This window comes from Betta splendens, chromosome 13 (genome assembly GCF_900634795.4).
Source record: "Betta splendens chromosome 13, fBetSpl5.4, whole genome shotgun sequence".
Taxonomy (NCBI): domain Eukaryota; kingdom Metazoa; phylum Chordata; class Actinopteri; order Anabantiformes; family Osphronemidae; genus Betta; species Betta splendens.
The window spans coordinates 19,119,561-19,134,600 of record NC_040893.2 but is presented as its reverse complement, the minus strand read 5'-3'; the positions used below and the strand labels follow the sequence as shown (position 1 = coordinate 19,134,600).

General features: G+C 44.6%; 1 protein-coding gene across 14 annotated transcripts in view; it reads right to left on the bottom strand.

Moving 5' to 3' along the window:
• ryr1b (ryanodine receptor 1b (skeletal)) overlaps positions 1-15,040 on the bottom strand; it is a 46,793-nt gene that overhangs the window by 14,196 nt on the left and 17,557 nt on the right. For 11 of the 14 annotated variants that reach the window (XM_029171975.3, XM_029171980.3, XM_029171984.3 and 8 more), the window contains 47 exons: positions 14,684-15,030; positions 14,386-14,521; positions 14,052-14,212; positions 13,817-13,979; positions 13,641-13,727; positions 13,248-13,474; positions 12,562-13,006; positions 11,942-12,478; positions 11,652-11,852; positions 11,431-11,536; positions 11,189-11,332; positions 10,810-11,083; positions 10,563-10,680; positions 10,320-10,452; positions 10,141-10,235; positions 9,914-10,049; positions 9,651-9,834; positions 9,443-9,554; positions 9,212-9,332; positions 8,964-9,133; positions 8,621-8,841; positions 8,251-8,341; positions 8,026-8,166; positions 7,778-7,941; positions 7,488-7,566; positions 7,310-7,399; positions 7,046-7,198; positions 6,790-6,867; positions 6,627-6,702; positions 6,425-6,548; positions 6,233-6,348; positions 6,085-6,152; positions 5,860-5,981; positions 5,589-5,638; positions 4,753-4,813; positions 4,546-4,672; positions 4,349-4,457; positions 4,183-4,264; positions 3,839-3,969; positions 3,395-3,715; positions 3,027-3,267; positions 2,606-2,693; positions 2,401-2,493; positions 2,042-2,056; positions 456-626; positions 234-293; positions 24-158 (listed from right to left, as the gene is read on the bottom strand). In XM_029171975.3, the coding sequence (XP_029027808.1) occupies positions 24-158; positions 234-293; positions 456-626; positions 2,042-2,056; positions 2,401-2,493; positions 2,606-2,693; positions 3,027-3,267; positions 3,395-3,715; positions 3,839-3,969; positions 4,183-4,264; positions 4,349-4,457; positions 4,546-4,672; positions 4,753-4,813; positions 5,589-5,638; positions 5,860-5,981; positions 6,085-6,152; positions 6,233-6,348; positions 6,425-6,548; positions 6,627-6,702; positions 6,790-6,867; positions 7,046-7,198; positions 7,310-7,399; positions 7,488-7,566; positions 7,778-7,941; positions 8,026-8,166; positions 8,251-8,341; positions 8,621-8,841; positions 8,964-9,133; positions 9,212-9,332; positions 9,443-9,554; positions 9,651-9,834; positions 9,914-10,049; positions 10,141-10,235; positions 10,320-10,452; positions 10,563-10,680; positions 10,810-11,083; positions 11,189-11,332; positions 11,431-11,536; positions 11,652-11,852; positions 11,942-12,478; positions 12,562-13,006; positions 13,248-13,474; positions 13,641-13,727; positions 13,817-13,979; positions 14,052-14,212; positions 14,386-14,521; positions 14,684-15,030 (7,104 nt within the window). The remainder of the gene's footprint in view (positions 1-23; positions 159-233; positions 294-455; positions 627-2,041; positions 2,057-2,400; positions 2,494-2,605; positions 2,694-3,026; positions 3,268-3,394; positions 3,716-3,838; positions 3,970-4,182; positions 4,265-4,348; positions 4,458-4,545; positions 4,673-4,752; positions 4,814-5,588; positions 5,639-5,859; positions 5,982-6,084; positions 6,153-6,232; positions 6,349-6,424; positions 6,549-6,626; positions 6,703-6,789; positions 6,868-7,045; positions 7,199-7,309; positions 7,400-7,487; positions 7,567-7,777; positions 7,942-8,025; positions 8,167-8,250; positions 8,342-8,620; positions 8,842-8,963; positions 9,134-9,211; positions 9,333-9,442; positions 9,555-9,650; positions 9,835-9,913; positions 10,050-10,140; positions 10,236-10,319; positions 10,453-10,562; positions 10,681-10,809; positions 11,084-11,188; positions 11,333-11,430; positions 11,537-11,651; positions 11,853-11,941; positions 12,479-12,561; positions 13,007-13,247; positions 13,475-13,640; positions 13,728-13,816; positions 13,980-14,051; positions 14,213-14,385; positions 14,522-14,683; positions 15,031-15,040) is intronic. The other 3 variants (XM_029171976.3, XM_029171992.3, XM_029171991.3) reach the window with 1 other exon arrangement.

Sequence of the window (15,040 nt, the reverse complement as noted above, 5' to 3'; positions counted from 1 at the left end):
ACAGGGTTTGTGTGTATACTCACCACCTCGATGTGGTAAAGGACAGCAGACACCTCTTGGACCCTTTTCACCACCTTCTCAGGGTCTTCTGCATCTTCAGCCTTTCCAGACATCTCCTTATAGAGAGACATCTGCCAGCGCATAGCTGGGTCCTCCACCTTGAACAAAGGCACATATAACAAATGAACCAATATTATATACGTTAAACATGTCAAAAACTTTTATGTACTCACTTTGCCTTGCAGATGCAGATTGTTGCGCAGGAACTCCCTCACTTCTTCATCTGTGTCTTTCTATAAGAGCAAAGACATACCAGGCAAATGTATTTTATTCATAATTTATGCCATTATAAACAAAAATGTATATTTTCGAGTGCTTTCAAATATTCTCTAAATATAAATTTGGGCCAATTCTTCCATGTTTGGACACAGTAAATTCAGCAGCTTCAAAGATACCAGTGAATATCTGATTTTGGCAATATTGATGAGCTCCTGGTCTGCAGGAGAACACATGTTGAGGCCGATGGGAAGCATCTTCTTCAACGCAGCCACAATGAGGGAGGTCTGCACAGAGTAACGGTCCCCCCGTCGCTTCTTCTTGGTGCGTTCTTGCTCTGAACCTCCAGACTAAACACAGACAAAAGGGTTTAGCACACTTCAACCTGAAAATTAAATTTAAAAAAAATCCTTTTCTTACAAAAGAAATTGGTACAATTAAACCAATTAATTATTTTATACATTGTCACAATATTTCCAAGTAAACATTTACGTCCTCTTCATTGCTGCATCAGCTACAATGGTTAGGCACAATGCAGCCTCACTGTTAGTAGTGCAGACATGGCACGTCATGTCCACTGGGCAGAACACACAAGGACACAAGGATGTGGGGTTAGTTCCATCCCTGGAGCCTTCTCACACTCCACTTCCTGAAGATGCCAATGCTTATTACTGGCTGCTGTCTGGCCTTGCAGCACCTTCTCTGCCCTCGAGGTGAGAGGTACTGTGAGGAGCAGCTACAGTAACAGAGGCTCGGTACAGTAATGGCCATGGACAGGACATGGTTCTATTTAGTTTAAAGCAACCATGTAAAACATGAAATAAAATGTGATTAAATACGTGATTATTTAACAAGTGAATGTTGTATGAATTAGACATGGGCTGAAAATCAAGTTAGTACAGTAAATAAAACTACAGCTACGTATCTGCTGATGTGGAGCTGGACTCAGACCCAGCTAGTTACTGATGGATCAAACAGATCCAGTGGTGAGAGCAGGGATTTATGTATAAACAGCTGTTTAACACAAAACTAACGAGAGTCTGAAAAGAGAAGAGTCCCCCAGCGCAGAAATCCTCATCACATTAGCTGAAAGAAATCCAAGCAGCAACAACATTTCAACATCACAGATCACAGTAGCATCGTGACTGTTCGGCAAACTGTTATTAATCAAATCAAAGTAGTTGATGGTGATCGGCCGCAGCAGTGCTCCTTCAAAATCGGACACACAACTGCTCAACCGAGCCCCATGGAACCTCCCAGGCCACTATGAACTACAGCAAAGAGCTTTCATCAAGCCGCTCCAGACCCCTGATCAGCCCACACCGAGCAGCCACAGCAGTGGACCCAACCACTGGTTCCAATGTTTTGGCTGACGTGTGTACGTAGACACACACATAAAACAAAGACACAATGCAAACAGACACATCTAATAGTACTCAAAACACCTCTGCTTATATATACACCACTTACAGAAGAAGCCTAGATAATATGTACTGTACTGTATATATAAGAATATAGGCATATACAGTATCGTGCATCACTTCACTAATATTTACAAAATGTCAATTAAAGTTAGTTTGTTTTCCCTACAAGTAACTATAAAAGTATGTTGTTTTTTACCAAGGTTTGTGTGTGTGTGTGTGTGAGTGTGAGTGCTGGGGTCTGAGTGTCAGAAGTGTGGTATTGCACGGCAGAGCTGGATTAAATGCCTCCCCAAACCCATGGTGCCATGCGATCAGCACAGCGTGCACAAACACAGTCTAACCTCTCCATCTCCGGCCTAGTGGGCCAGCATCCAACCCCGACACAGGATACAGAGAGAAAACACAGTTAGCTTCACTCCTAACATACTGTCTGAACGCTTCGTCCTGACGCTGGCATTGTCCTGGAAAAGGATGGTGCTAGTTCCTATATGTGCTTTGACATTTATGAGGAATTCACTGAAAAATCCTGGGCCTCGGGTTCTCCTGGCATCAGGTACACAAGGAGATAACAGCGGAGAATAGATTTTTTTTGCACAGGGTTGAGTTAGTGCAATATGGATTATGTAATGTTATATGGAGTAGGTTAATAAACATCTAGACTATCTGTAAGTTGGCTATTCTTCTGCTTGTTTACACTCACCTTGGTCATCTTGCTCTTACTGTCAGCAGTGAGGAAGGACATGTTGTTAATCTCATTCATCACCACGAAGTTCTGCTCCTCCCTTTTAAAATTCTGCAAGGAATTTACACAGGGGAACTGTTTAATTGCTAACAAGTAAACAAAAAAGGAAATTTATTTTATGAAAAGGAAAATGATTTAAGACATTAGAAACCAGAAGACTCACATGGGACTTGGACCAGAATATAAACACTTCTCCCACCATTCTGAAAAGCTCCTCTGCATCTGGGTCTGGACACGTCAGCCATCTTGCCCTACAGATAAAAAGCAATAACAGCAAAGGATTAGCTCAACCAATTTAATTAAGTATGTCATTTCCAGCAAAGTCAGCTCATTCAAACACACAGTCATCATTCATTTGCTCTGATCAATTTCCCTCCAGATTATGTGCATAATTCTAAAAAGCTTTGCTGATGATAATTTACTTTTCTTTCAAACACAGAACAACCGATCTGCTTTAGCAGTTTATGTGCCCTCAGGTTGTCTATAACAAAAACTCAATAAACATTACTGTAATGTTAAAGTAATACCAATATACAGAATAATAAAATGTATATTCTGTATTTTTGGTGCATCAGTAGTTCTACCTGTTGTTGTCCACGTAGCGGATAAGCAAAGGGTACAGAGCATACAAGTCTCGACAGAGCACAGCAAACTCATCACGGATGGTCCCGTTTTCACTGTCCACCTCTGTCTTCCCCTCCATGCGCAGCTGCTCCTCCTCAGCTACAACCTTTCCTGAGCGCTTCTTTAGCTTTTCCATGGTGGGGATGAAGTGGGACTTGAGCATCTCTGGCTTAGCCCTGCTGACAATTGGCTGGGCGAAGACTGAACAAGAGGTAGAGGGGAATCAATGGTATTCAGAGGGAACATACAGTAGGTTTAAAAATTCAGTATTCTTTACCTGAAAATCAACTGAATCATATTTAACTGATAGCCCTGATAACTGACTGACCTGCCAACCTCTTCATCCAGGAGGCCTCATCTATACCCAGGTTGTTGACTACGATCTTCATGATGCTACCCAGCAGCTGGTTGAGCTGTTCAGAGGTGACAGCAGTGCAGATCTGTCCCTCCAGCTCAGGGAAGTTCTCTAGGCCCCTTTCCCACCATCGTGGAAGGTAGTTACACAACATGGGCAGGGTGATCTCAATCACGTGGGGCATTTCTGTGTAGCGTGCCCCGGAGTCAGCCAGATCATGAATCTCTTTCATCAGGACTTCCAGCTCTGGAATGTCAGGGCACAGTTCCTCCACCTGGTTGGGTAAACCAAGGACTACGAAGGGAATGAGCCAACAGAAAACAAGAAAACATTAGAAAACAGTACTTTAACATGATGCATACAAAAAAGTAGCATCTTTGCTAGTGCAGAAAAGAAAACAAAAAGCCTACAACGCACTTGATCTCTCTCTAGGAGTCTTGGTGGTGTAAACAGAGAAGGAGTTGAACTCATTCAACAGTGGCTCGAGGAAGGCCACTGGCATGGCAGCTGCTAAGTGAGCCAAGCATTCACCAAGAGCTGGTCGCTGTCTGCACAGAACAACATCCCGTTTGAAAAGAATGCTTCATAAAACAGTAATAATCAAGGTTTACTAAACTGTAAGCAAGAAGAATAAAAAGCATCAATATTTTACACGAGTTGGTGTTTTTATGATAAGGTGATTTGCACGTCTAATTACCTCGATATCATCAAACAAACTTCAAACTTTATTAAAATTCAAGTGTTGAGATGTCGCTACTCACTTCTCCACATGTGGAGTCTTCACAGTGCCCAGTGAATAAATACTGCACATTAACCGGTAGCAGGATATTTGCAGGTCGTCCACTGAGGGAGAAGAAGGAACTGAGTCAGTCCTTTAAAAGGCAAATGATGAACTATTCATTTTATAGATTGACGACCTTCACTTACACATGACATCATCCCCAAACTGGTGTTGGGCAATGTGGTCAAACAGTGAGGTGAGCACTGGCAGGAGGGCAGTGGTGGTGTAGTTGATGTTTTGGGACACACCTTTAACCTACAGGACCACACATGGAAATGAAAATCAGTTCACACAGAAAACTGAGACAAGTCTAAATATAAGACAAGGTGTCGCTGACCCTGACCTGGTTTCGACTGGACACTTTGCCCAGTTTTAGGTTCTCAACCATCTTTTCAATGTCGTCTGCAGCACTCTCGAAGAACTGACGCAGGCCAGCTTTCACAATCTCAGGGCCGGATTTCATAACAGTCCTTAAAAAGGTGGATGAAAAAAGCCAGAGTGAAAAAGTGTCAGATAGTTTATCTCACGGTATAAATAGATAAGGAGGTACCTGGCATCCAGCGACCGTGACAGAATGTGCAGACAGTTAACTACCGCACCAGCATCCGTTCCTAAAACAAGGCACAACAAAGGTGTGCTGTCAGAGCTCGCATTCTCCTAATGCACTTTGTTCATGAAAAAAAACTAACTGTAACTGACTGACTGTAAATGTTAATCATAGTAGAGGAGTTTCCATTAAAAGTTATCAGTATTAAAACCGGCATACTGTACTGTAGAGCAGAAAACACTGAAATTCAACAATCACAGACACTTAAAATCATCTGATTTTACAGATCAACAGGTGATTTTGGAGCAGTTAAAACATTCTGTGTAAACAAATAGGCCACTTCCGTAGAATGTTGTCCAGGATAGATCAGTTACAGTGGTATACTTTGACTGTAAGGTAGAACTGATGAGCCAAAGGCAGGCTCAGTGTGTGAAGTGGTTACAGCACTGTGACTGACTATTAGAGACGCGTGGTTTGAAGAGGAACAGGAATGAGGATAAAGCATATACTGCCTCCTATAAAGTAAGCCACAATGACATACGGCAGAGCTGCAGTACAACACCACCCATGGATACACACAATCATGCTCTGATCGCTGCTGCTAGTCTGAGCTTAGGTCTACAAAGCAGAAGGAAAAAATCCAGTGTCAGAAAACATCAAAGCCAAGCAGAAGCTGAAGAGAGAGAAGCATCAGATGAATGAGAGGTTAGACTGAACGAGAATCTGCTGATTAGTATGGAAATGAGGAGATAAGAATGAAGAGTAGGCCAAAAACGACAAAGAGATATAAAGGGGCAGAGATGGTGACAGGGCACAATGCCACCATGCAGGTATCTTACCAAAAAGAGAAACTCTGTGTCTCACCAAAGCAGCCAACTTACAGAAGATACTAAGGTAGAAGAGAAAAAAGGAGAGGGAGGGAGAGTGGGGGAGGACAGTAAGGGCAGACAGGGCAAGAAGGATGTTTGTAGTGACACAAGGGAGTCAAAGAAGAAAGATGAAGAAACATGGAGAGTGGACAGACACTATAACATGAAAGTACTGTACTAAAGGAAAGGTATGAAAAGGAGGTCAGGTCATATAAGTCAGAGAGAAGCATCAACCACAGACCTGGCGATCATCTCTTTCTCCTTATTGGACGAGTGTCCTCCACTACCCAGGACTTTAGCAGGAGTGGACAGGAAGTACAGACAGTGGTTCTTAAAATACTGGTTTACCAGAGGCAAGAGGATCTGTAACACACAAGCCAAGAAGAATATTCACAGCGTGCTCTATAAACGGGCCTGAGTCCCTGAATCAAATAGAGCTCAGCAGCAGTAGAAGCAGGTAGTTCACCTTAGCAAAGAACTTGATCTCTTGCTCGTGCGGTGACTTCTCCACTCTACCGCTGCTAACCACAGCCTCTGTTAAAACACAAAGTCAGTCAGCTTGGACTAGACTCAATAGTAAAGGTCACTACTAAACGTTTCCTCCAACCACATACCAAGATGTGCAATGAACTCCTGGGCGATGTCCATCCATTTCAGAAGCTTCTGCAGGAAGCCGTAGGCAAAACGCTTCTCAATGGAGGAAATGTCCTGCTCCATGTCCTTCATGCCCCTAAGGGCAGAGGAAGGATGAGCGAATGGGACAGAACAGTAAAGACAGACGCTACGGTGGAGTGAAACCTGCCAACCTAGTCACAGCGTATCCATTGAGCTGGAGGAACTTGAGCAGGTCCTGTGCCTTCTCTCTGTCTCTCGCCTTCTCCTTAGCCGTCAGGGTGTCGTAAGGCACAAGCAACGGATGGGTACCACCCCCTAACAAACCAAAATCACTCATCAACATTAAGAACTACAAGCAAGAAATGTAATGCTGCACCATAAAAACCCTTTGACCTTTGGACTGAAGTTCCAGCTTCTTCTTCCTGCCCCAGGTGTTGTGATAGTTCTCAGCCAGCTGTTCTGCCATAGACTGGAGGAAAGGCAAATCAGAGATCTCCTGATAAATTCATCCAAGACCTGTGTTCCTGAAAGTGTTATTTAAGTGAACAAGGCTCACCTGCAGCTCTCTGGACAGAGCCATGGCTGTGATGTCTACTGGCTGAGGGTTGTAGCCATGACTGGGATCATAAGTGGCCTGAAGACATAACACACACCATGCAGCGCAAAGGCTATAAAGCTTCTTATGCCACTGAGCCCAGGGACAAAATGTCAGTTTAACAGGATTTATAAATCACTAAGAGACTCATCAATCCTCCTTATTCCTGGGAAGCATTTTATATTCTTTTAAATGTCTGTAATCATCTCTGCTGTACCTGAGCAGTTTGGGAGATTTTGCGTGTGGCTGTGGTTGCAGCAGCCTTTTTCTCAACCTCTCCCTCTCCATCCCTGGCTTTCTCCAAGGTCCACTCCCACGCCAGCATTGCTTTGATGGATTCCTTGATGGGCCAACGATAGATCTCTTTGTCCTGAGAAACAAAAAAAGGCCATCAAAAATCTCAAACATGTAGGAACACGTGCCTGTTTAGCATCACTGTGACTGTGTGCAGATGTTCAGGGTTGTGAGCATGAGTCATTACCTTTTCAGAGAATGTTTTGTACGGTCGAAGCATTGGGTGAGTCTTAGCATTCTCATCGAGCACTTCTCCATAGGTCCAGTTATTCTGAATCTGAAGATCGATTGAATCACTGGGTTGGTCATCTACACACGACTCCGATACAAAACAAGTGCATTCGATAAGATTTTTTACAACTTACCTTTTCAAAGGCCCACTTGTCATGAGTGTGCTCTGCGTACTTGTTGATGAAGGCATCAAGCCTTTCTGGGATGATTGTGCTGTGTGTAATATCAGTAATATTAATCAGAGTAATCAAGTTTGAATACAAACAAAATCAAACAAACAAATCAATTAAACCTGACTTTGCTACACATTTACATTTCTGCACGATGTATTGTGTTTTTGCCACTAAAATAATATTTGTAGCAAAAATACAATGCTTGCATATTTATAGTTTTCTGTCTGTGAAGTGTTTGGACCAACGCTTACTTTGTGGTCTCTACTGGTTTGGGATCAAAGTTGCCCTCAGCATCCACGGAGGCCTTTTTCTCAGTGTGAGAGGAGTAGCTGGCATCCACATAGTCAGGAGGGATGGCTCCGGCTATAGCACAGATGCACGGCATGGCGATCTTGAATAACTCTGCATCAAATTTCTAAAGATGATTTCAGAGAAGACGTGTTAATGACAAAAATTAACCCTCTTGCAGGAGTAGGACACGACAAGATCCTTCTCTCACCTTGTGCGCCAAAGATTCAAAGATTCCCCAAAACAGTTTACGAGAAAGGTGCAGCTCCTCCTCTGAGGTCACCCCGAAATTAGCCCATCCATTAGGCAGACAGTAATACTTCCAGCAGCGCTCATAGTGATTGGTCAACAACTGAAATAATCAAAGTTTCATATTGCATTTTGCATATTGCAGTAACTATAAAACAACTGAAATATAATTGCATAGCTGGCAAACCTTAAGAGGCATCTTGGCATATTCATTGAGGATGGGCACATCAAACACCAGGCGTCTAAGCAGATGCTGCAGCATGGAGGGTCGAAGATACCTGAGAACGTCATCAGATTACTTTATGAGGAACGTAAAAGGACAGAATAGACACTGGGTAGTTTAAATTACATCAGATGCATTATGAATAACGTAGAGCATATTGATACCACATTATGTTTAACGCGTTTACTGAATGCTATAGCTCCGCTGGCCTTGAGAATACACAGGCTAATTTCAGAGTCTGCGTCTTTAAGGCCACCTTCCCCCATCCCACACTGTTCTGATTAGCCATTTCACCATGTAGTCAGAGCTCTCAGGAGATTGATTTAATACTGACTTGCAAAGCGACATGAGGCACTCTTCAATGACATCCCTCTGAGCCTTAGTCAGGGCTCGACCACGGGACAAGCGATAGATGGTGTGGAGCATGGAGTCGATCATAATGGCTCGGTGGTCTGTCCCGGCAAACAGCGGTGCACACTTTGTGAGCAGAGGCAGAACGGCTGAGCAGAGGTAGCGGTTCAGGGCCAAGGCCATTTCAGTCGTACTGAAAGCTACCTATGATGCCAATGAAAGAAAATATTATAAAGAGTGGTGTAAATAACAGAAAATCATAAACATTCAGACCTAATGCAACATCTTTGTGGTGTTATTTTACTACTTTGTCTTTTTCAACTCACCGTGTCAAGAGAGGCTGCAGCTCTCATATCAGGCAGGAAGCCCACCTCCAGCACATGAAGCAAGAAGTCCTGATTGTCAATACCATACACTCTGTCCAGGAACAGCACCATGGACGCCTTGTGGTCTGGCACAAAACTGGCTGACATCTTAGGCTCAACAATCTGACCATCTGTGGTTTGAAGAAAAGAAATCATACATTCAGGAAGATGCAGAGGTAAACTGTGTTCATACATAACTCTAAATTTACCTTTTCCATAGGCAGGAATCTGCACAGGCAAGCTGATGACTCCCACCAAGTCCTCTATGGGCACCAGTGACCTCAAGATGGCCCTGATTCGAAGGGCTTCACCTTTGCCTGCCTGGATCAGCTGTTGACATGAATGTTAAAAACATAGTGTGAGAAATTAAAAACCTGGTTACTGTTATTATCGTATTACTGTATTAGAGCAGTGGATCAGGAGAGAAAGGTTTCACTCACATGCATCTCAGGGGCACAGCGACCCAGCAGATCAATAAGGGCTGAGTAGAAGGACATGATGGCGTTTCCCAGATGTACACGGTTCTCCTCATGCTGTTCTTCACCACCAAACCTACCAATCAGGAAAATGTCTCTTTCAAATATACATCTGTGTCAAGCTTGGCTAGTACAATACATATTTTGTAGTGTGTATCATATTCCTGCTTACATAAAACGCCTGTCTTTTTTGACAGTGGGTCCATCTCTTGCTGGATCCTCTGAGATCTTAATGGCCTCCTCCATGGCAGCCAGCAGACCATTCCCACCCTCCCCTCTCAGGGCCGGGCCAAAGCACTCGGGCCGACGGATGAGCAAGCGCACCACAACATTGGCATTCTCCTCCACGCTCTCCCCTATGAGCAACAGTGGAGACCAGTGTTAGCAGCAAGTAATCAAAATGAGAACTACAGATTACTAAATGAGGCTGCTGACCATTGACAAAAACAGCAAAGCGGAGGAAGTCCAGGTATCTCTCTCCTCCGCAGGGGTTCCAGCCGATGTCAGGATAGCCCTTAGACAGGAGTATTGGACACATCCGCAGTCCGCAGCCTGCCAAGTAGGTCACCACCTACAACACCATGCATTAGGAATACCAAGGTTAGGAGGTTATTACGAGTCCATTGCACCCTTCGTGTTTTTGTTTTTTTATTTCATCAAACCATTTCTAGATCCTGCTCCTGCAAAGCCAAGGCCAACTCATTGTTGTCGATACAAGAAGCTGCAGCCACATCCAGAGGTGTTGAACCGCGCATGCCTGAAATGTGGAACAAGCAGACAGGTTAAATAAAGCACATCAAAAATGGCAAAAGCAACGCTGTAGATGGTTTGTGGCACTTGCCTAACCCAATGCCACTGTTCTGTAGCAGGTAGCTAAGATGGTCAAACATGGAGCGCTGGTTCTGTCTGCTGATGCGACAGAAGTAACACAGGAAACGACAACAGTTGGTCACCACTTGAGGGAATCGAATCTCCTAAACAGAAAAGGAAAAAAGTACTTCCTGTAAACTGCAGTATGAGTTCAGTGGAGACAGTGTCAAGTATCCAAAGGATTGATAGGTGCAGTAAGACATAGACGAGTTACCTTTGAGTCTCCTCCTCCACCCAGCACGTTGACCATCACCTCCATGACAGTTTCATGCATCCCGAGAGCCCTCATTAGATTAGGGTGCTGGTAGAACACTTTGTTGTTCATGATATTCCTGAAAGTTTTCAAAAAAACATGACAGCATCACACAAGTCAGATTCAATTAAGCTGCTTAGGTTCTAATTAATCACCAATCAATCATCTTGATATCGCATCTTTTCTTTATCAAATAGTACAGACTGACCCAATGCTCTGGATCATGAGCCGCTCCTCCTCTGGGCCCATCTGAACAATAAGCAGTGAACGTATCTGTCCCAAACACTCTAGCAGATCCATTGTGTCCTGGACGGACACAGCGTTTATGGCGTAGGCTTTGGGCAGGGCTCTGACCAGCTCGCCCAGCCCATCATACTGCCGGTGGAGCAGGCTAAACATCAGACGCACAAGCTCAGGGTTCTGAATGAATGACTCTTGGGCCCAGTGGATCATGGTGTGGGAGATCAGTTCCTGAAGGGTGCCTTAGTTTGGAGGACACAAACAGATTAATCAGTTATATTAAACTCTCTTTTTAAGCCAATCAAAATCTCCAGACATTTAAAAGTGAATTTGTCTGACAGTCTTACTGGGTTTTGGCTCCTCTTCAACTTCTGGTACTTCCTCTTCCTTCTTCTTGCGCAAGCCCTTGACCTTGTCCACCAGACTAAGGAGTCTGCCCCTCAGTGAGGTGTCCACTTCCTCCTCCTCTTCTTCATGCTCAATGTGTATACCTATGTGTAAAATGGAAAAAGCGTCTTAAAACTCCAAAACAGATGTCAGCCACAGCTTTACATTTTTAAGTGAGTAGAAACGTTCTAGCACTTCGCACCACAGTGAAGCAGCAGATCATTGTGGAACTCTGCCAGGGTGTCCCGCACCTCCTCAGGCACTGGACAGTCCTCATCTTCGTGCTTGAAGTGGGTCAGCATAAGAACCTTGAATACAAGCAGTCTATCAGCATATTGTGACCATTTTACATCTTCATAAGGCTATTGAGGCCCATCATGTTGTTTTACACTCTTTGAATGTGAAGATTGCGCATGGTGATACCTGATCTTGTGGTGGTGAACGGAACTCGCGGGTCTTGCGCGCAGTTTCAGCAGCCGACATGGTGAAGGCCCTCATTAACTGGTTGTAACGAACTCGCTGGTTGTTCTGAACATCTTGAATGAACTGGTTTGAATAGGCCACGATGCCTTCTACTCTGTGCCGCAGCTCACAGTCGCAGAAGTACTGCAGGAGAGTGCACATCTGAAAGAGGGAGGTCAAGACAAATGTAGTTGGTAAAAACATAAACATTATTTTCTGATAAGAATTTTGCATTTAAACTTTACTCTAACCTGCAGTTTGACGGACTCTGGGAGCTTCATCTGGAGTAATCCTTCCTCCAAACCCTCCTCCTCCTCCTTTGCTTCTTCCTCTACAGCCTCTGCCTCCTTCTCCTCCTCTGCTTTCTCGCCATCTACTTTTCCTTCTTTGACCTCTCCCTCCTCCTGCTCTCCTTCCTGTCCTTCCTCCTTGGGTTCAGCCTCTTCTTGAGCTTTCTCCACATCCTTTAGGTCCTCCTCTTCCTCATCACCGACCCCTTCATCCTCAAGATCTGCCTCCTCCTCATCCTCCTCCTTCACCTCCTCACCTCCACCCTCCTCAGCTTGCTCTTCCTCCTCTTCCTTGCCACTGAAAACGTTGGGATCGATCATCTTGAGGATGGGCTTGGTGTCCTCGTCGTTAAAGATGCCAATAATGAGCAGTGTGCTGATGAGCTTCAGGATTGGCACAAAGTGGAATTCCACACTGCCTCCTACGGGATCTCTCATTGCCTGACTACCATCCAGCACAGCCTCAGTTAACATGCTGATCGCCCTGGTCTTCAGCTCCTGAAGAGGAAAAACTAAAATGTAGCAACACAATTCTTAACATTTTTTTTTTATTAAAGATGTCTGTCTCCGCTTCTCCTTACCTGTAGAGGGAAGATGGGACTGAGGGTGTACAAATCAGGGTCGGTGCCAACAAAGTTAATAGAAGAGAAATGGAGCTTGGGGCGTAAGCAGGTGGTGAGACCAACACCAGGGAGAGAATGGGCCTTCTTTGCATCAGGATAGAGATGGATAGTGAGAGTCTCCTCAGTCATGGGGACAATGAACTCCCTGTTGGTGCCCAGTCGGGCTCGTTTGGCAGACTCCAAGTGGATGCTGATGAGCAGGTCATAGTAGCCGCTGCGAAGAGGCCCAGGCAGGTAGGTGTTCTCAATGGCATAGAATAGCTGGGATTCATCTACGTGGCTACAAAGAGCGTGAGCTACTCGGTTATTGCCCAATGCACACACAGCACAATAGAGCATGAGGGTGTGGTAGTGAAACTTCATAAGATCCTGACGTTCTGATAGCTCCAGGATGTCAATACACCTGAGAGAAAAAAACAGGGACAAAGGTTAATACTTAATACTACAACACATTGACCCAACTAAACAGAAATAAATGTTTCTTCCCAAACATAACAACTACTTTTAATTGATTCTAGTAATAAATTAAAACCTTTGGAATCAGCTGACAACCTGCATATAATTCATTCAAGGAAATTACTTGCTCTGAAATGTTTGGCAATTAATAAAAATGTAAAGCGCATGTTGGCACTGCTGCCTCTGACCTGTTCTCCTCTGGGATATGCAGAGCCATCATAATAAGAGGTTCAGTACACTCCACCATCCAGCCCAGCCGCTCGTTCACTTTGCCCACTTCAGGGTTGAGGAAGTGATTGGGCATACGGCTCCAGATTACTGGGGTCAGCATCTGGACTTCCAGCCTGGGAGGGCACTGCGGGACTGGATTGTTACGCTCGCTTCGGAACATGGCCGCTGAGATGGGCATGATGTTCTGAAACAAGACAGGAGGGAGGTTTATATAATGACAAAAAGCAAACAATTAGTAGAGTAGACAATTAAGATATGTAGATATATTTTGGAAATTGCATATTGGAAAACGTAGGTGTAAGGACTGTTTTAAAGACAGGAAGGAGGAGCTTTCGTGAGCAGTCTCAGACCTTTAGTTTGCCCAGCTCTAACTGCACCAAGTTCTGATTGGTAGGCTGAACAAAGACAGCAGGAAACAGCTTGGTGTTGGGCTCCACCTGAAACCAAACCCCACAGTAACAGAACTCAATTAGACTCTTCGCAGTCTAATTACAAATGAAAGAGATATTGTTTGGATTTTCATTACCTGGAAGAAGGTGTTGATCTCTTTTCCATTGGCTGTAAAGGTCATGAGGCCGGTTGCCAGGTCGACCAGGCAGCCAACCACCATGTCCTCCTGGCTGAAGCGGGTCTGCTGGGTGCTGACCAGGTCCCCTCCCCACACCATGTAACAGTTACTGTGCTTCATGCTGCAAAGAAACACCAAACACTTAACTACTTCACCTCTTTATCAAATAGATTTGACGACTTAGAAGACTTACCTGTTGTATATGTTCCCTTTGTCATCACCCACAGTAACAGTGACGTTGCGCACTTTGGAGAGGTCAAAGGTCGGATCATACTGGTGGTAGTCAGGAGTGACCCAGCCGATCCACACCCCAGAGGGCTCCTGCCCAGCAAAGATCCTCACAGAATAGTAATACTACGAAAATAAAAGACAAAAGGTTCTATGATCCAAACTGATGAGCAGACCCAGCAAGTCATAGCAGCCTTATCTATGATTGTTCACTGGAGAGGTCAATGTGACACCACACTCCAAATCTCGCAGTAGTAGAGATTTACAGACAGTAGCAGAGTTACTAATATGTAGCTTACAGTGGTGGTGCTTTGGATGATTTCAGGGTCATCTCTGTCATCGGGGACCACATCTTCCACCAATCGTGGCACAGTTGGAGGGGCAGGTGGAGGGGCGAGAGGCGTCATGGCAGCCTTCTTAGCCTTGGAGAAAAATCTAGTGTGTACAGAAGATGACATGTACAATATGGACACTTGTTCCTACAGTAACTTGATATGTAGCTGATGATTACTCCCTGTAGTTTAATAATTACTGATGTTAACAGAAAACAGACTGAGTTACACCACAGGCCCTCTATGACACAGTCTGCCATCTTACCCTTTTTTCTTTCCCTTTTCTGACATAGTGTCCTTCTCATTTTCCACCGAGATCTCCTTAGCTACAGACGGCTCCTTCTTCTCCTCCTCCTGCTCCTTGCGGCTAGCAGACTTCTTCAGTACTTCAAACTCTGAATCAGGCTCCACCACCACCACTTCCTCCTCTGGAATAGTGAGGGCCCGGGTTAGAGGAGTGGTGCCTGCGAGGACCTTAAAGGTCTCGTGGAACTGGACAGGCATGCTTAGTCTGAGGAACATCATATCTGTATTGGCATTCTGTGAGCCAAAGGTCTTGTGGGTGAGTTTTAAACATGGGGCGCTGTCTACGGTCCCATCCACACGGGAGACCTGCAAAAGA